This window comes from Perna viridis, chromosome 12 (assembly GCF_037379345.1).
Source record: "Perna viridis isolate PV_CMFRI_1.1 ecotype Kerala chromosome 12, ASM3737934v1, whole genome shotgun sequence".
NCBI lineage: Eukaryota > Metazoa > Mollusca > Bivalvia > Mytilida > Mytilidae > Perna > Perna viridis.
In genome coordinates this window covers 1,501,370-1,522,351 of record NC_142456.1, presented here as the reverse complement: position 1 = coordinate 1,522,351, position 20,982 = coordinate 1,501,370, and the positions used below count along the sequence as shown (strand labels likewise).

Sequence of the window (20,982 nt, the reverse complement as noted above, 5' to 3'; positions counted from 1 at the left end):
ATCAAATATGCAGCCCTACTAGTAAAGATGACTTTTACAATGTATTATGAGATGCAAGAAATTAAACGAATATTTTCATAGACCTGTAATTGAAATGAAAAGTTCGCAAGATGATTGTTAAAGATTTCTGCATACAAAACTGTGGATATGTATTCCACGCTTGCTTAACCCTACGGAATTATTGCCGTAAAATCCAAAAATAATCACCTTGCCTTATCTATCAAAATACACTGAACGTTCAGAATCAAAATAAAAAAGCCTTGCACGGATATGGTGGAACACAATTACAATTGTGCACCATTGTGTGACCTAAATGCAAAATAGAAGATACATGTACTTTAGAGATCACAAAAACGTCTTGAAATGCATGCTCCGGTTGCTTTGACAACCGCAGAAATAAAATCAACGGAAAACAGAATAATGACAATTCTTCAAAATCAACGGAAAACAGAATAACGACAATTCTTCAAAATCAAACTAAAATTAACCACACAAAGACACATTCATGATTAACATCGCCCGACTGTAACAAGTACATAAAATATACATCTTTGGAAACATTTAATTATATGTTTGCTTCATGCACATAAAAATAGGACGTTCGATAAAATAAAGAGCTGCGCTTTAAGCGCATGATACGCCCGTTGCCCTTTTAACTTGTCCTTATGCTTTTAATGAATTTATGATCGACTAGAAATGCTATGAGTCCTATCAAATACCCTCCCCCAAAAAACAAAAGGTAAATAAAGAATGCATAAAAAGATTGGCACTATCAAGGTTACCTCAAGTTTAACTAAGTTTGTTGTCTTGATTTTTCATCCATACATTTCTATCTTGTTTAAAACACACTTTTCTGACAATGTTACCAAGAAAAAAAATGTCTTGGGCGTTTCCGGCTTTTTTTTTAAGAGTAAAACTTCATAACAGGGAAACGTAAAATTTGACATTTATACAAATCGGAAGGGAGCTTACTTCAATAGATATGAACAATTCATCAAAGTTTCATAAGTTAGTGAAAGTGTTTCTGAGTAACTGTGCAAAAACTTCATAATCTCCCTTTTAAAGCATAAAAAATCATCACACAGAAGCGGAAAATATGAAATTTATAAAAATCGAAAGCGAGCTTACGTCAATAGATATGAACAATTCACAAGTTTCATAAAATTTGAGGAAAGTGTTTTTTGAGTTATTGTCTGAAAACTTGAAAATCCCCCTTTTTTAAGTATAAAAATTCATAACACGGAAACGAAAAATCTGAAATTTATAAATATCGAAAGGGAACTTATGTCAATAAATATGAACAAATCACCAAAGTTTCATGAAAGTTGGTGAAAGCGTTTTTGAGTTATTGTCTGAAGTGTGGACAATGGAGGGACGGACAACGGTATACCATAATACCCATTTGTAACATGTTTCACAAAATTTAGCTCTAACATAGAGTTGTAGCTACTTTTCCCTCCACATATCAATGGTGTAATCACAAGCCAAAAACTTATGAATGTGTTTGCACTTCTCCAATGGTCCATGTTTTAACCAAATAAAAATTTATATTTTTAATTTTGCTGTCTGAAAACTTAATATAAAGAAATACATAACCTTATCCATGAATGAGTGTACACCATGTTTTTTACCACATTGTATGATACTTAAAAAGAAAGGATGTTCTTTTAAACATGAAAAACTCACCTTTTGGGTTTAAGTGGGCTAGAATTTCAATGCAAGTGAATGTGCTTAATTTTATATGATCTTTATTAAAAAAAAAAACAAACGAAGAGGAAACATGCCATAAAAGTAAAAAAAAATGTTAATAAATATTATAAGCACATATTCATTTTCATATAATCAGGCGCTTCTGCCATGTCTGCAAAATAAGAAACCATTTCTGCTGAGCCCTTTTTCTGGTATAAATATTAATATTCATATTCTGTTCAAAGAATACAACCATAGTATCAATGAATAAAGATCTTGACACCCTTCATACCGGGTATTTATGATGACAATTCTGAGAACTATTTGTCCATAGAAAAACCAACACAAAAATACACACACAAAAAAACAAGACACAATGCTTTCTAAAATGATTTAGCTAATATCTCTGACTTAGCATTAAAACAAATATCCAATTGGTTCCTATGTATACATACATGTATCATATAGTTTATATAAAATCAATTTCTAGCTGATTTCTCCTTTATGAAAGAACAATGAAGATTACCAATAATGTGTGGACATACTGTAGTACCACTGTAGTCAGTTAAGCATAGCATGTAAAAATAATCTCATTTGAGTAAGTTAATGACTCGAAATTACACCAGTATATGACACATCTCAATATTAAAAAGTAAAATTGGGCTATAACTTTTGAGATATTTACAACATTATCAAATTTCTCCTGTTTCTTCGTCCTTAAAAGAATTGTGTGACGATTCGGATTCAAATGAGAATTTTTTTTATTACTAAGAAACTAGAACTGATCACCATAAACCACTGAGCCTTTGAGAAAGGGTATATAAGCAATGAATGTATCAAAGAAAAATGCTAATGTGCATTGGATCTGCATCAATTTGTTCACAGGTACATGTATCTACATTATACATTATTATTAATAGGCTCTAGTGGATGAAAAAAAACAGAATTCTGTTTTACCATAGAAGAAAACCATATCTGTAAAATATCCAGTAACCAAACCCAAGGCCACTAAACAAGGACTTTTTCTCACAGTATCACTTAATAAGAACACACTTGGGCAAAAAGTCCCAGTTAGTTTTTTTCTGCATTACACTGTACTTGCAGGGGTATTCAAAACCAAGCACTCTTGTGCTAACATTGTCCACCATAGCACTTTTTTATACATTTAGTAAGTGTTCATATTAACATTAGTAGCAAAGTTATTTCTTTGAGTTGACTTTAGCAATCTAGGTGTCTTGCCAGATGTTTGGCATTTGTTGTTTTAAGGATCAATTTTCTAGCATTATTAAATTCCCATGCACTCTAGATCCTGTGTTTCAAAGCAGTAAGTAACCATGATTTGAATCTCTGCAGTGGTCTTCTGATAATTTATAGACTAGGAAACACTCTTGTCTATTTAGTACTTGTCACTGAATGGGAAAAATCCTTCCACAATATGTCGGATCATATGTCTTTTTTCTTTGATGACTTTGTTCATTTCAAACTGTGTTTTCTGTAGGAAATCCATTGGCACCTGACTGACCCCCATGTAGTAAGCTAAAAATATAAAAGTACAGAAATTTTAACCCATTTTCAGTTATTCTAAGATTCCCTAAAATGTCTGCAGTTGTATACAAATGGTGTTCAGAATGTTATGTTAAAGTTGGCTATCAAAGAAATCCAAATATGTTTCCAATCTAAGGCAGAAAATACAAATTACTTAATAAATCAATACATCAAACTATTGTAGAGGAAGCATGGTGAAGGGAACAGTTAATATGTATTCGCAAAATTTATATCTGGTCTTTGTCCATTTACAAATACAAAATTAACAGTGACAATATTAGGCAAAAAGATGTGGACAGGGAAAGGACTCGTAGGGACGGAGCATTACCAATGTCTTATAAACATGAAAAAGATGTGGACAGAGAAAGGTTTCGTAGGGATGGAGCATTACCAATGTCTTATAAACACGAAAAAGATGTGGACAGGGAAAGGACTCGTAGGGATGGAGCATTACCGATGTCTTATAAACATGAATAAAATGTGGACAGGGAAAGGACTCGTAGGGACAGAGCATTACCAATGTCTTATAAACATGAATCAAATGAGGACAGGGAAAGGACTTGTAGGGATGGAGCATTACTGATGTCATATAAACACAAATGGCTTGAAATTGTTCTGTCAGATTTCAAATATATAAGAAGTGATATATGCAAATTAGGAAGTATTTCTTCGAACTTTTAGCACAGATAAAAATATGTGTTACAGTAAGTCTTGTTGGTCAATACATCAGTGATATAACAATATAGCAGGGTATTATCAACACAATTAAATGTTATTTGGAGTGCAAATAGCTCAGTCACTCATAGGCAATCACAACAAAGCATTTAAATCAAGACTCATTATATGATTTGGAAACAGACTCAAAATAGCAATATTAAAATGTATTTAATGATCATTTTACCAGCATCTCGACAGTGGTCTTTGAAGATCCTGGCGAAATTCATTCAAATCAATCTACTATCTTTATATCCTTCAGGCCAATCCAAATGAACATTTTTTTATAATTTAAGATTGTAACGTAGGTCATCTAGAATTCAAACAGAAACTTACTTTCATCTTTACAACATGTGTAGAAAGCAGTCCAGGCTGAACCACAAAAGATCTCTTTAGGCGTGGGGAATTCATGGTCAATATATAGTAACCTGCCCAGGAAACTGTATGCATGTCTATAAATATCCTAAAATAACAAATGATATAAATGGATTAAATGATCCATGGGCGGAAGTGTGATATGACTACAAGTGCTAAACCAAGAATACTTGAAGCAATTTTATAGACACAATATCGAAGTGTGTCCTGTCTGTTAATATTTAATTCTAACTAAATATTTGACATCACATACATTTATCATACAGTCACCTCGATTCACAATGTCATTACTCCCTCTTTCCATTTTAACCTTGATTTGACCCATATGAGCAAATCAGCAGGTGTTGGTAGAAAAATAGTGAACAATTAGATGTACCCTACCAATATACCTTCTCCATACTTAAAATTCTAGCCTAGTCCAGTTTGCTTATTAATTCTTACACTCCATGAGATGTTTAGGTTTCCCGTACACACAATACCTAGAACACTACTCTTGACCTAAATGTATATATTATTGTTACTCTACATTTGTCCAATTATTTCAAGTAATTTTAATTATTTCAGGTTCATCACACCTAATAGTAAACAGATTTTAAATTTTTTTCTCAAAAATGACACACTGCAAAATCTTAATATAAAAACATATCTGATTTTGAGACAGTTAAGCGTCTTAAAAAGATTTTATATACATTCTGTATAAAATTTTAACTTTTTTGCAAGATATTAAAATATTGGTATAAAGAATTACTTAAACAATTTGACATTTTCTCATACCAGTATTTAACAAAACAAAAGTTGGGGTCACAGAACTGTTTTTCTAGCAATTTAAAAAAAAAAAAATTAATTCCCATTATATTTTAATAGAATATTTACCTGCACATTATACCCCCTTGAAAAAACCATACAGTTGTAATTTCACTCTACATAAATTATTGTCAGAAATTCTTTTGTATGATTAAAAGTGTTTTTTTTAATAATTTCAAATTTGCTCAATGGAAATAAATACTTTAAAATGATCATACAAGATGACTGAAAAGAACATGATGAATCTTTTTTTATAATAGGTTTAAGACAACTTATAAAGCAGATTTAAAACAAATGGTGAATATAAAATAATGTATCAAATAAAAAAAAAATATCTATCTAATATTAATTATAACATAAGCCCAGTCACAGATGAAACATGGCCCTATACATAAGTCAGAATTGCTATTTCTTAGAACCTGGTCTAGTAAGAGAGCCCTGATTAAACCTATCTCAACTAGATATAATCTGCAGGTGCCCCTCTATTGTAAGATTTATGCAAAATTACAAGCAGGATATTTAAAAATACAATAACACTGTCTATCACTGCAAGGATGGATCAAGATTCTGTAGCCATTCCAGGAAAAAATGTATTCCAGGTTATTACTGTTTTTTCTTTGCTGTAATTTTACATGAATTTAACAAAAAAAAAATCAATAAAAGGGTGTGGTGGGCTCCAATCCACAGGAACTGCCACTGCTAACCTGAGCAAGTGTTTTGTCAATAAATATTTTTTTGAAAGGAATAAAATAAATTATGAATAAACCAATAGGAATATTTGCTACAATCAGAACACAAGACCATAAGACCATCTCTGATCTTGATATAATGGATTTATATCTAAATAAATTCCTCATATATTTCCATGTATTACATTTGGCTGCAAGGGAAATGTTCAAATCAGAGCCATGGTCTAATTATACCTTATTTCAGGTACTTCTACAGTATGGTTAAAACCTTGTGGACTGAGGTCTTGTCAAAATCTGTAATTTATAGTAAACTGAGTACTTCAAAGTCCTGGCATTAAACATGTGGGGTCCTCAATGTCCAATAAAGGTCAAATACCTTCAACCTTGACCTATTCCAAACAAACCAATAACTGACATGATTTACAAAATGTAATCAGTATATTCTACAGTTTTCAGGACTGACATATTTGTATTTGGTATTTCAATTTCAGCTTTAAAAAGATACCCCTCATTTGATGATGAAAGGACTAGATATAGGACTGGCCAATAAAATTTGGAACCAAGAACAGAAATAATGTTCAATATATCCCATAATCATTTTCAAGGAGTCATTTTTGAATGTGTTTTATGTTATCATTTTTTTTAAATAATTTTTTAAAAACTGAGCCAGATTTTCACTGCATTTAATGTTTTGGCCATTCAAAATCATATATTTTGGCTTTCAGGCATATAAAGAGAGGGGCACATTTTCTTTATTGGCTTTGGGTAGTAATTTTTAATAATACAACATAAATTCTAGTGAAGTAAGATTACACATAGAAAATAACTAGCACTAACTGGCCTTTAATGAAAGGAAATGTCATGTATGACACAGTGTCAACAAATTACTTCAGTTTTATGTCCTAGTATTGCACAACATCTTGAGAAAGTAGAAATGTTTTACGCAAAACCCAGACTAAGAGGATCCGATGTTAATTTTACAGAGAATTACAGGCAGTTGCATGGGTGTTCTGACTGTCAATTTTACACATAATAACATGAATCTGAAAATACCATCACATTCTGACGCAGAGATAATGACTTAATCTTAACTCAACAGGAAAAACACAATCAGAAAAATTCTGACCTAAATTCTATAATTATTTTGGAAGTGCAGAGTAATTATAGCTAAAAGGCTGCTATGTAGTCATGGTTGTTATTCAGCAGTTTGTCCAAAAGTAAAAAAGTACACAGAACACAGATTTCATGATTCTTCAGATAAAGACATATCTTAATAGACCTCCCAGGAAGGCTATATACATGTATAGAACATTGCACCAATGTGTTACATGTACAAACAACATATAAAAATAGCTGCTGTAATGGCTGGTACATGTATCTTTTCCTATATCACTACCTTTAAAGCAATTTTCAGCACTGTTGAATATTAAAATTAAATTATGACAACTTAACCATTCTAACTATATGAGAAATCCATACATTTTGTATTAGGTTTCACCTCAATTTTCTGGATTAAACTTTAATAAAAAAAAAAGATAATACTGCTTCATGGTAGCAGTAATATATCTCAAGGTTTGTTCACACATTAACTAATGAAATTAATGTTTGTTTCGAGAATAGAGCTATATCTATAAAAAAAAAAAAAATTGTGAGTATGCTCTTCTTCAAATGTAGGTAGGAAATATTACATATTAAACCATTAAATTTAATTATCACCACTTGAAATCCCTTGAATGCTTTAGACACTTACAAAATTTTAATACATAAAACCATTAATTTGACCAATCTCCCTTTGGAGTTCTTCAACACTATTTATACTGCTTCACCTTCATCTACATATGATTTTCAACCTTCCTACATAAATTCCACGAAAGTCTCCACAGCAGTTAAGGAGTAGTTGCATTTCAGAAACTCATAATGTTAGATTATTGGATTATCTCCTTTTTTGAGTCCCCACAAGGATAATTGTATTCCATCAGGCAGTCATCTTTATGAGATGCACAATATGACTAACAATTTCCATCAAAAACTTCAGCAGTTCTTAAGTTTTCACATGTGAAAACCCTTAAATTTGATTAACTTCTTTCTGATTCCATATTCCTTTATACACATCGATGCCTTCCTAAAATATTTGATCAAAACCTTTTCAAGGTATGGAGAATTTTAGAAGTAAAACCCTTCAGATGGAGTATTTTCCTTTGAAATCCTCCCACGGTTATTATATTCCTTTAAGCAGATCTTCATTAATGCCTAACTTTCCTTTAATATTTCATTAAAATCTCTTGAGGGGTTTAAAAATAGTCGTGCCTACAAGAAATGTGGATAGTTGGATTAATGGGCAAACGGGCAGACAGACAGGGTGATTTCTACATCACCCAGAATTTGTTTGCAGGAATATAATTAAGTCATTTTACTTCATTTTTAAGTCATTTTACTTTCCACCATATTGAAACACTTAGGGTATACCTATCAAAGCAAATTATCTTTGGTTATCCACAATTTAGATTAAAAAAATAAAAACATAATACTGGTAATACTGATAACTCACACAAAGAAAAGTATGATTGGTTAAAACAAAATTAGCATTAATTTTCTACATAATTGACAATATCAGGCTTTCTATTAATTTTTAGGACTTTTACCTAAAAGTTTTATCTCCAAAATTAGGGTGGCACAGGACTACCGGACTAATGTTAGTGTCGATCCCTGAAATTTATTAGCAAAGGAGAATACTCTTATTAAAATATATTATGTTATTCTTATAGATTAAAATGCAAAATATTAAGATTTTCTCAATTAGTTAAAGTCATTTTTCAGATATATGACTAAAAACGTGGACAGTGTTCAACCTTTGTTTTTACACAGGGCAAGAATCAAGCTGATTTCAGACCATATTACAACAATTCATCATATCAGAGTTGTATTTAGATAAGTTCACTATGACATGAACAATTTACCTTGAACATATTCTCATAAAGAAAGAGGAAGTTACCTGTATAGCCAATCAAATTTGAGTACTTCCAATTAAGTTGTTGAGATAATGTGAATTTGGAAAACCAAAAGAAAAATACACAGTAGCCATTATCTTATAGAGAAAAAAAAACTCTTAAGCTTATAACTGAGAAATTAATGTAACATATATAGTATTTTTCAAAAGTATTCGTTAAAGTGATATACATGTACATTTACATGTGTATGCACATGTAAAGACTGAAGCAGGTGAAAAACAACCTCTACTAACATGATAGTTCCCACCTACATTGGTTTATAATATACTAACAGAAAGGATATCTACAATTTGACCCATTCATGAATTTGTAACAAAACTTTTTCATCAATTAAATCATGATGAGGTTTTCTATAAAAGACATATGTAAGTATCATTTTCTCACATCTTGTAGCCCCCTGGTTATCATTCTAGATTTATAGAGTAAAAACATGAATTTACAAATTACATACACATTAAAAATCAAGTCCTTTGGGGCATCTATGAAATTCATGTTTTAAAAAGCTGTGTGAATGAAAATACATTGACTTATGAAAGAAGAAAGACTACCTAAGTTTTGTTATAAAACAACACTGTTATAATCTGATATTAATTTTAATTGCCACTTTACCTGTTTATTTTACTTTCAAAATGTTTATGGAAATCTGGTTTACAAACATTTAAAATAAGATTGAATGAATTAGATGCCTCAGCACAATAGGAATGATCCAACCAGCAGTGAAATCAAATGTAGGAAATCTATCATAGTACAGCATTGATTTAATATTCAGATTTTATGTTTCACACTTGTAGTACAATGAAGATGTCAACAACAATCCTTTATGTGTTTTTTCTGCCACAAAATGTATACAAAAAAATCAATATCTCAAGGTTTTAGAAAGAGAAATCAAGGGAATTCAATGGAATCTAGATTCAAGAGGAAATCAAAAGAATATTCTGGTAATGCAAGGATAAAGACCAAAAAAACAGACAAACACAACAAAGAACATGAAATAACTAAAATAACACTTACAAAGACACTATTCTTAAGCAAACAAGCAACTTGGAATCAAGCAAAAACTGGGAACATGGACCAGGTGCACTAGTAAGGTAAGTGTCCTCTGCTTTTCTAGAACAACCACCAAGTTGCTTATAAACTGTTATGTCTGGGGAAGATGAAACAGAAAAGGAAAACAATGACACTGTAAACAAATGGGTTCTCATGGTGCAGATGGATAAACCTAAATGATCCACAATTATGTAATAACGACCAAAAAACTTCTGTAGTTATGACTTCAATTTTGTAGCAACATCACCTAGTTCCAGAAGCATAATTGTAATTAGTCCAGCATGGTACAAAAAGTCTACACTGTTACTGCAAGCTTGGGTAAATGCTTGAGTTGTGAAATTCAATATACAGGTGCTGAAGGAAAGTTGACAATATATGGTATGATATCGCGTTTGTTTTAAAGTTTTGTCATCAAACTTTAAGTGTAGGTCAAGATATGAGGCTATATATAATATAATACAGTAATGTAATTTTCCAAACATCAGTCTGTTAAATATATTGTATCATATTTTAAGCAAGCTTATATATGTTGTAGCATATTTAAGCAAGCTTATACATTTTCAAATTAACTGAATGTGTATGAAAAAGTATGATATTTGTTTATTTATATTTAATGATATGGATTCATGGTATATATGTCAGTTGTAAGTGTTTTTCTTTTTTTCTAGCACTTCTTCATATTTTTCCAGTTGTAAATTGAATTATCAATTGAATGTTATTGGGTTGACAATTAAGCTTAAAACAGTCAGATATAACAATATATACAGTCAAACCTGTGTTAGTGACCACCTGTATTCAGCGACCACCTGTTTTAAGCGACCTAATTTAGGTCCCCCCAATTCATTTTTCTATTATTTTTAACTGTATTAAGCGACTCCCTGCGTAACGCGACTAGCGACCGTATTATTCATGTCTAAATGGTTAAAAAACCTGACTTACGCGACCTTTTGATTTTAGCGGAAGTGTTCGAAAACCGGAAGTAAAGTAATTTTAAAACAAAAAATTCCGTCAAATTTACGAAAATAACCGGAAACTCGCGGAAATAAATACTGACGTATGAATAATAATCAGTTGAAAACAGTTTACATTAGATACGAAAATGGCGACGAAAAGAAAAGTTTTAACGTTAGAACAAAAAGTAGAGGCAATTAAATTGTTGGACAATGGAAGTCCAGCATATAAAGTAGCTGAAAGTTTTGGAGTAGGAAAAACACAGATTCAAAACTTGCGAAAGAGTAAAGCTGAAGTTCTCGAGGATTTGGAGAAAAACATAGCGGGCTCATCAAAACGGAAAAGACATAAGACCGGCAACGAAGATATAAATGACTTATGTTTGGAGTTTTTTAAAGATGCCGTCAGTAGAAGAATTGATGTGCATTATAAGCAATTTTCTGTGTTGTTTGATATCAACTTCATGTTACCAGTTTTAAAGAATTTATTTTTATTTAATGTACAGTACATTCTTATTTTTATTTCAATTTGACTAAAAGATAATTTTAAATTGATAAAATGATGTATTTTTTTTCTACCTAAAACACTTCTTTTAATATTGTTAAATGCATGTTTAATTTTTATTAATGTATCATTTTGTGTTTTATTTTACAGGTGCAATACATGTACATGTATATATTAAAGTTATCATGAAAACGTTTGTCTTTAAAGTGTTTTTATAAAATCCTAGATGTCAAACCTGTATTAAGTGACCACCTGTCTTATGTGACTTTTTTTACCTACTCCCTTGAAGGGTCACATAAGACAGGTTTGACTGTATATTAGATCCTTCATACCCTCCTGGTGGTAGGGGGTATTGTTCAAATCCTGACTAAAGAAAAAAAAAAAAAAAGGATATGAGGCTGACTTCATAGTGTCTTCCATCTCAAGTTATTTAGGGCAGATGTGATGTATAAAATCCCCAAAACTAGGATTTATTTATGTAGCAGAAACTGACATTGAAGTACTTGACTAAAAGATGTTTCTTTTTTTGGATCAGACCAGTTTTATAGTCAACCTTATAAGAGCATGAAGAGTGAAGGAATAGACAGCAAGTTGCTAAGCACAATTTGTTCTCATTGGTATGCATACTGTCTGTTGAAAAACAAGTTCACCACACTTGAAAAATATGTTGTGATAAAAAATTCCAGCATTTTGATAATATTGTCTTTGGTATATTTGGGAGATGATTTGGAGTCTATACCAAATACTATGTATATGTACCAATTTACAGCCCAATTAAGCAACTGTCATGTTATCATGTGAGGTATACTAACCTGAAACCAAGTTCCAATTGAAACACATCTAGGTGTAGGCCGTAATGAAATGTACTGATATTGTTTCTCAGTAGGTCGACCGAACACCAGTGCTGTCAAGGCCAAGAACTCTTTGTCATTAATGTGCAGGTTGTGACCCCAGTTCTGTAGAAGGAAGTACCTCAGAAGGTACACTATAAATCCATTCTTTCTGCCATATCTGTCAAACCATATCACATCCTTACCAGCTAAAACAATAACAGCACTGTAATCATATTAAATCAGTCTTGAAAAAAATCTCAATATTTTTAGAAAAAAAGTAAAACATTGATTTATAAAAAAATATTAAATTTTGCTGTGCACTAACATTTGCTGTTTTTGTGATGGACAGATAAGGGCGAAAACATAGTGTACCTGTGCAAATTGAGTTTCAACATTATGAAATTCTTACCATTTTGAACAACTGCAAAAATTGATACCTGTGGATGTGCTTACTTGCTCCTCAAAAATGAGCAACCCAAAAAATTAATCCCTCAACAATAATTTCGCAGATTCTTTTAAATTGATATAAATTTGTGTTTTTTGCTGAAGTATTGGAAATTAATATATTACAGAAATTCATGTTTTTTGTTATAATTTATCACATCCTTATAATCAATAGAACAATAATGCAATTATCAGATTGAATTTAATTAGACTGAATTTGCCCTTAGAACTTTTTATTTTTCATTTTTTCTAACAGAGTAACAAAACTTTAATCACTAAACTCTATGGACTGCTATGTATTATGTATATAGTGATGGTATCATTTTCAATGAGGACCCAAGATCAGTGACCAATTTCACCATGAAATGAACAATCAGATAAAAGATTTCATGATAACAAGCACAAATCTATGACTTTTAGGTCAATTCTCAACTCTAACATGCTCAAAATGTGTATTTGACTGGCTTTCTATGATAACCTAGCGAGGCTTAAATGATCACAAACATTTCATACAAGTTTTCAAAAAATTGAACACAAAATTAAGACAGTATTCAGGGAACAATAAAACGGTGACCTACAACAGGACAACAGACCTAAGAAAACTCTGTAATTACAATGCATTAGGTTTAATAATAAATTGTTTTGTGAAGGACAATTACTCACGTTCTTCCAGATGTGACATGACTCGATGGAAATGTTTCAAGTTCCAGAAAATTTTGTCCTGCTGTATTTTATGCACTACAGGTAAATCTGGGTCATCTGATGCCATAATCTGTGATAAATAAACATGGTACACTACTTTAAAAGCTATAATAAACAATCAAAGTGAGCAACTATCTTCTTAGGCCAATCATACAAACATCCTTGTTAACTGTTTCCTGTTCAGGTTTGTCATATTTATATATTAATATATTTATATATATAAGAGTAATCAAGGGAACCAAGATTCTAGCTGAACTCAAAATAATATAATCCATGGACAAAGACCAGGCATGGAAAACAAACATGCACAACAATGAACATAAAGTAACTAAAATCATGCATACAAAGTAAAACAAGCAAATTAGCAACTCAGATTCCATTTAAAATGGGAGCATGGACCAGGTGCATCGGTAGGGTAAGCATCCTCTGCTTTTCTAGAAACATGAAGGTTCACATATTATTTCTTTCTAAAAAATGATATGAAATTCAAACAAAAGAGAATTTTCTACGACTTAGTAAACCTGACAATAATTTTTTTAACTTCAAAAAATATGAGCAATGCTCATGAACTTGATACCCCCACTCCTCCATTTGATAAGATGTAACTTTTAACCTTAAAATATGTTCATAATCTGAAATAGAAGGTGTGCAATGCTTTAGTTGGAGAAGTTCTCCAGTGACAGCCCGGTAAAGTACAGGACTCGCGCAGGGAAGGCTACTGCTGTGGTAGCACGATAGCCTCTGCAGCCTTAGTTGGGAAGCTTCCCCAGAGACAGACCGGTAGCATCCACTCAAGCTGGGAAGGCTATCGCTGCAGTAGCACGATAGCCTCTGCGGCCTTAGTCGAGAAGCTTCCCCAGAGACAAATATGTCGTAAAGATTCTATTCAGAGGTGTAACAGGAGTAACAAATAAGAGATCGTTACCCGGACGGACCATCCTATCATTAAATACCCCCACTCGAAGTGGGGGTATAATAATAAAATAGTGAGGGAGAAAAATCAGATAAACCAAACATGTCTGACAAATGGGCTTTAAAGGGTGTTGAGTTTATCCGTCAGTATGACTGTCCTTTCAACCATGCATACATCATGGAATGATTTTAGGAATTTAAATGATCATTTATAAGTTTGTCCTGATTTCATTTTGTCATTGTTTTCAAATTTTCCATCACAGTAATGGGACTTCAAAAACAAGTCAGGGGTGACCACGGTGATAGCTGTATTTTGCATAGGTTTATCAAGTATTTTTTCAGATATACTATCTAACATCCTAAAAAAAACAATAATGGGGCAGCCTCAAACACGATTATACATACTGCCATTTTTTTTCAAGTATATAGATTTTTTTTTGGTTTTTCTAAACTATGATGGCAACAACAGTGAGGGAATTATGGCGTTCTTTATCAAAATGAAAGTACCCAAGGATAAATAAGTTTTTATTAGAGGTTGTAAGAATCTGACTTTTTAAAACCAACCTCATTCTGATTTTTCTACCTACCCCAGCAGATCTGAGAGGCTCCCATGGACTCCTCCCATGCTCATTGACCAAACATTCTTGTCTGGGTAATATTATTCTGTAAATTCGTCCTCTCAGCTCTGCCAATGATGCCTCTATACAGGGAAATCCTTGGCTATTGTCCTCCAGACACATTCGATGCCAGTAGAAATTATTATGCATGGCAAGAATGTTTGATGGAAGGGTCCCATTAGTAATTCTCTCAGCAATAAGTTGTGAGAAATAACCTTTCTGGGGAGGTTTCATTAAATTCTCAGAACAAGTTAAATTGTAAAAGTTCCTGCTGTGCTGCACTGCATTACAGAATTGTGGGTTTCTTTGCTATAATAAATTGTATTCACAAATTATTTCATAATACAGTTAAACATGAATTTGGACACGTTTCATGGTATATACATAAAATATACTTGCTTGGAGGACAACCAATTTTAATTCATTTTTCAACATTTATTTACTAAAGGATAACCTAGATTTCAATTTGGGGAAGTATAGTTTTCATCCACTTGCCCAGTAGGACAAGGTTAAAATATTAACGTCATATCCTGATGCACATATATCAATCCTGTAAATACTTTGACAATCAAGGAAGTATAATAATGATTTAAATTTAATTTGTGACTTGTGTCTCTGGACTTACTTATGGAGAATCTTTGTATTTTATAAAACTTACATTTATGTATCATTTAGCTTTCTCACTTAGGAGACAGAGATTACCATTAGTTAGCCATGTGAGATTTCCTTTTCTCACTCATGGGTGAGATAAAACAAGCAATGTTTGTGATGTCACAGTAAAATGTTTTATAACCTTTTGTAAATACAAACCATATTTTGCCAGTGGTTCTGGGCATTCTGCATTGGCTTAGTAATCATAAAACCAATTCTGAATGTGAGAAAAAGAATTGAACAAAAACTGCAGGATTAGGAAATCTCAAACAGCCTTATTAGAAAACTTGGAATAATACCCCTTGGCTGTCAGAAAAAAAAAAAAACTGGTACAAGTACATACAGTACCATTTTAAATAGTTACATGCATCTATAACCATACCATCTCTTGAGCCAATAAGGGGTGATTGTCAGCACTTTTATAATGCCAAAGCCAGCCAGCGATATTCTGTATCCCTGGTCCTCCTCTAATGTCTAGTTGGTGAATAAGCCCATTTGACATGAACGGACCTGTGAAATCATTTCCAGCCACCACAGAAAGCTCTACCAGTAAATTATGGTTTTTGAACTAGGTAAAAAACAAAACCATGTATAAATCATAAATTTACATTATTGTTATGTTCTCTTGTTTTACTGCGTGTTCCTATTTCTTAGATACCTTCCAGTGTGTGAAAACCTTCTTCTTATTCTTCTCTCTAGATTGGAAATTATACTTTACATTCCAACTTGCCAAAATAAAATTTCACTAGCCAGCATTGTTTAAAAACAATATTTCAACTATTGAACATGACATTGGCAGATATGTTAAAAGGAATATACAAAACATATTAAACTGTTGTCCAGGGTCATAACATTTTCAATCAGGAATTTAAAGCACATGCCGTGAAGGCAAGCACTCAATAATTAGTATAAAATAAAATTTTTATTCGTGTTTGTCAAGTTGGCTAGTTGAGGTTTCTCATAATGCCTTCTTATTTTTTATTCATTTTTTTTATTCAAATCTTTCTAAGCATTTTGGAGTTGTGGATAGATTTGGGATGAGATTCAGCTTCATGAATTTAATGGTTGCATACTGTAAAGTGGAAAATTTCGCTCCGTCTTTTTTTTCATGGATTCTACAATTAATTTGTTTTTGCACATTTTGAATTATGATCGTTCCACAAATTGTTTTATAATGTCATTAATGCAAATATTAATGATAATTCGTGTTACCGTGAAAACAGCGAAAATAAAACATGCCCTGAAATGTTTCCTGGTTTACAGTATCTTGTATAGTTAACATGTATGTACACAGGTATTTGTATTTTAGGATAAGCCCTGTTTTGTCATACCTTTAACAGTTCCATAACTTTAGCTGTTCTTATAACCCCACACATCAATCTCAGTGGTTTATCTGGTATTTCTGATGGGTAACCAAGCTTTATATCATGGTTCATATCAAACAGTTCTAATGGTATAAAACAACAATCTCTAAATATACAGAAATCAGAATCATTAGACAATATAGCATAGGCTTGCGGTCGTTCAATAAGAGCCTTAGCTATGAAATAGTCTGCCTCACCAGCTATGGAATGGATCACTCCACAACCCAGTTTTTTTAATGTTATAGCAAGTTGAATTTCAAGTAACACAGGCCTGATTGAAACATTTTCTGGCAGATCTTGAATATAGGTCACACCACGACACACATCCATTATTTCATTTAATCTCTCAACTTCATTGTATTGTCTTTTGATCCAGGTATCAAGTTTTTGTCGTGTGGCTTCAGAACAAGTTCCTTTAGCACCATCAACATAGAAAACAAGGGTAATATCCAATGATTGAAGGTCCTTCACAAGTTTTGTAATGTATTCTTCTAAAGTACTATACTCCCCTCCAGATATCCTTAGATATTCATTATTTCTGTATTGTTGAAGACTATACCAGAATTTCTGTACAATGAACTGTTGGAAGGAATAATAGTCGACCAGTATTTCTATACCCTCTCTTTGTCTGGCCACTTCAATCAGATCTACCTGCTCAACACATTCCTCTTGTTTTCGTAAACAGGTAGACAATAGTCCTCTTACACCCATATCCTGAAAAACAGAATTTGATTTGAATAATGATGTAAAACAGATTTGATAAGTGAATTGAATCCAAAACCTTTCCAGAAATAGAGGTAACTCTAAATTCATTGAAGACCCATGGGTGGCCTTGAGATGACATTTTTCATCAGGTGGGGTTGTTGCCTCTTTGATATTTTCTCTCGAGTAGACATGAATTTCAAAAACTTGACTTATTGGAGCAGTGGAAATCATATACTTTGATACCATTTAGGTCCTTACTGAAGTAAAAAGAGTTGAAGTTGCAAAGCAAAGTAAGACTTTTTTTTATCCATACCCCAATGAGACCATCAACCAGGATGACCTCTCATGTTGTTTGTTGGTGGTTTACATCCTTTTGAAAAAACTTCCTTAAGAGGCATGCATCATTTTCCATAAATATATGTATGAAAAAATGAAAAAGAACAAACGATACATGCATTTCATCATTTCTAGTTCTAAAATATACACAGTAATGCAGAAAACATGGTAATATCAAGTAAAAAGTACATCTCTGTAGATATTGCCTCCTGTATTATATACATATGCATTATAACACACAACTTAACATATCAAATACCAAATCCTATCTCCCTGTTACATGTACAGAGGGCCTGCCGGGCATATAAACAACAGAGATATTACATCCCTCCTCTCTTTAAGATTTCATATGAACATGTTTACATAATTTTTACTGCTGTTTCATAAAAAAGTAATCAGAGCCTGCATATGATGATCAGCAACAAAGTTAAGTCATTATTTTAAAGTTCCATTGAACATGCAAAATCCATCTCGATCTTCTGTTTTCAGTTGCAGAGATTTGGCAAAAGTTGGATGAAAACAGAAACAAATAAATAGGCTTTGAACATACTTGCCATCTTGAATAATGCCAAAAATTTTTATTAAAAGAATGTGAGATACACTTATGTATATAGGGCTTGGGGTAGTAAAACAAGACAATCTTCTTCAAGAAACATGCATCCCCAAAGACTAAATGTATATGAACTCAGCAATTAAAACAAGGGTCGATCTATGGTTCAGAAACCTGTGATTTACTATCTTATAGCATGTTTAACACACTTAAGTAATCAATTTGAGGGAAAAAAAACTTACAATTCATTTCCTGCACAAACATTGTACTAAAAAAAGCAGTAAAGTAAAAACCACTATAAAGACCTTAATGTGCATGATATATTTAAAGAGGCTTTTGAGTCTTTCTTTCTGTTATATTCTACCCTCCAAATAAGCAATTGTACTGAAGTAACTGTCATTCATGTGCAGGATAATCAAATAAGAGATTAAACTTACAGAATCCAGTATTGAAATTGTCATAAAATTCCAGGTTACCAATAACTGAAAGAACATTAACAAGTACAGAGACCCACCATTGAAAGCATCCTTTCAAGTTGTGTATAATCCCCACTTTTAAAATTGATCTCTTATCATCAAATCATACCATGTGATCATGCCTTTTATATAGTTAAAATCTGTAAAAGCATACAAAGCTAACATTTTCATTGCAGTGGGGTTGTTGTCTCTTTGACATATTCACCATACCTACTCTTGTTATTATATCTTTGAGCAAGAATTTAAAATTCCTATAAGCATAGCTTTACCGTATATACTTACGTATTAAGTCAATCCGGATATATAAGTTGGAACCCCCTTCTCTGCCCAAAAATTCGGGAATCTTGGTTTGACCCGCCTATAAGTCGGACTGAATTTGGACAGAATTTTTACAGATACAATAATCAGGGAAAGGAAGGACAAAATTTTTGGTGGAAAATATGCAGAATGATCTTGTGTTTGTTGTTGTTTATATTGTACGTCCGATCAACATTAACATATGCATTTTTTTTTAAATCAAATTGCCCTGTACATATTTGAAATGATTTAGATAATAAATATAACAAGCCATTTGAGTTGTCATCATCAATGTTTACTGGTGATCCAAGCAAGCATGACCGCCACTTTACGATAATTTGTTTATACAACTAATGACCAAATTAAAATAAGTAAAAACTAAGAACTGTGAAGAACAATTTTTTAATGGAAACTTGGACACCTATTGAGATCAAAGAATATGTTAATAAATTAATTACCCATTAAGGTGATCAAAGGATTGATTGCTCATTAATATTATAACATCTTTTTACCTGGTAATCACCTTTGTTTTTTTTTTTCAATCAAGTCCATCAAGACGGTTCTCTTTGACGTATACACCATACCTACTATCATTATACTGTTATGAATTACCAATAATGGTAATGTTAATATCTTTTTATTACAATTTAATATTAAATTTGAATTATTTCTTAGCATTGCAAATATTACTTGTAAACTACGGTACATCGCTTAGTCATGTTTCATGCCATCTTTTTGGCATACGGATATATTCAAAAACCATGTGACATGCAAGAGAAAATAACAAACATGAGAAGCTATACAGGAAATACAAATTTTATTAAAGATAGCTTAGTTGTAAGGTGTAATAAAAATAAAAATGCAAATATTCATTTATTTCATCACTTTATAAGCATACACAACAATAACTAACACGACATATGATCACATATATGTCGACTTTTACAATACACCAGTACAGTGCCGATCTGACTGGTGTCATTTTCGTGTCAACACCTTGATTCTCCCACCAGCTCCGACTAGAATTTTTAACCCATGGCCAAGATTTCACTTGTAAGTCGGAACCCCTCTTAGCAACTCAAAATTTACTCCCAAAAATCTGACTTATACACAAGTATATACAGTAAGCTAAAAATAAAGCCCTGACATGTTTGATAATTATGTAGCAGGACAGCCTTATTATGATAATCTGTGTTGTAATATATACTGGTAGTGAGATTTAAGCATCCAGTTAATTGACTTAGTTTAATGATGAATTCCTTAACCACATCAGTTTGTTGCTGGTTTGTCACCAAGAGGTCTAGGGTATGATCCTCAGTGCAGAGGTGTAATTTTGTGAGGTAATTCATGCTCTCACATTACTCTTACAAAATGAAAGTAGCACTAAACTACTTTCATTTTACCTCTTAACCATGTTTATTCTTCTAAGTATATGCATATATTGAACAGGTACAACTACTCCTGAGACCATAAATAGTTGTTAGTTCTAGTATAATGATTAATTACCGAAACATTTAGCATCTTCATAATTGTATAAAGAAGCTCAAGCATCTAGCAAGAGCGATAACTCAAATATATGTTTTGACAGTTTATAATTGATTTGTTTTGATGTTTGTAATTGTTTTAGCACTAAATAGTATTCTTCTATTGTTTCTCAGTGACAGAGTGATCATCAAACATACCAAAACATCAAAATTTAAACAAAAACTTGGTATGTCAAAATCTAGCAAACACAGATATCAGCGCTCTCCCGTGTCGAGGTAAAGAAG

At 32.1% G+C, this 20,982-nt stretch overlaps 1 protein-coding gene across 2 annotated transcripts; it reads right to left on the bottom strand.

Moving 5' to 3' along the window:
- Positions 1-1,726: 1,726 nt before the first annotated feature.
- LOC148600704 (uncharacterized) lies at positions 1,727-20,982 on the bottom strand. 2 transcript variants are annotated; one of them, XM_088554748.1, is made up of 8 exons: positions 20,896-20,982; positions 16,817-17,563; positions 15,868-16,053; positions 14,805-15,143; positions 13,267-13,375; positions 12,139-12,365; positions 4,285-4,411; positions 1,727-3,225 (listed from the first exon to the last, which is right to left on the bottom strand). In XM_088554748.1, exons 2-8 carry the CDS (start codon positions 17,558-17,560, stop codon positions 3,086-3,088), a joined length of 1,872 nt encoding a protein of 623 aa, XP_088410874.1. In that variant the 5' UTR covers positions 17,561-17,563; positions 20,896-20,982; the 3' UTR covers positions 1,727-3,085. The 2 variants fall into 2 exon arrangements, with proteins under 2 accessions (XP_088410874.1, XP_088410873.1); XM_088554747.1 differs by lacking the exon at positions 20,896-20,982 and adding an exon at positions 20,720-20,869 and having other exon boundaries at positions 2,070-3,225.

Coding starts and splice junctions, on each gene's coding strand:
- LOC148600704 (XM_088554747.1), bottom strand. CDS start 20,764: ATGCTTGAGCTTCTTTATACAATTATGAAGATGCTAAATGTTTCG. Junction 17,564..20,719: donor TGAAGATGCTAAATGTTTCG/GTAATTAATCAT, acceptor TCTGTTTTTCAG/GATATGGGTGTAAGAGGACT. Junction 16,054..16,816: donor AAGTTATGGAACTGTTAAAG/GTATGACAAAAC, acceptor TTTTTTACCTAG/TTCAAAAACCATAATTTACT.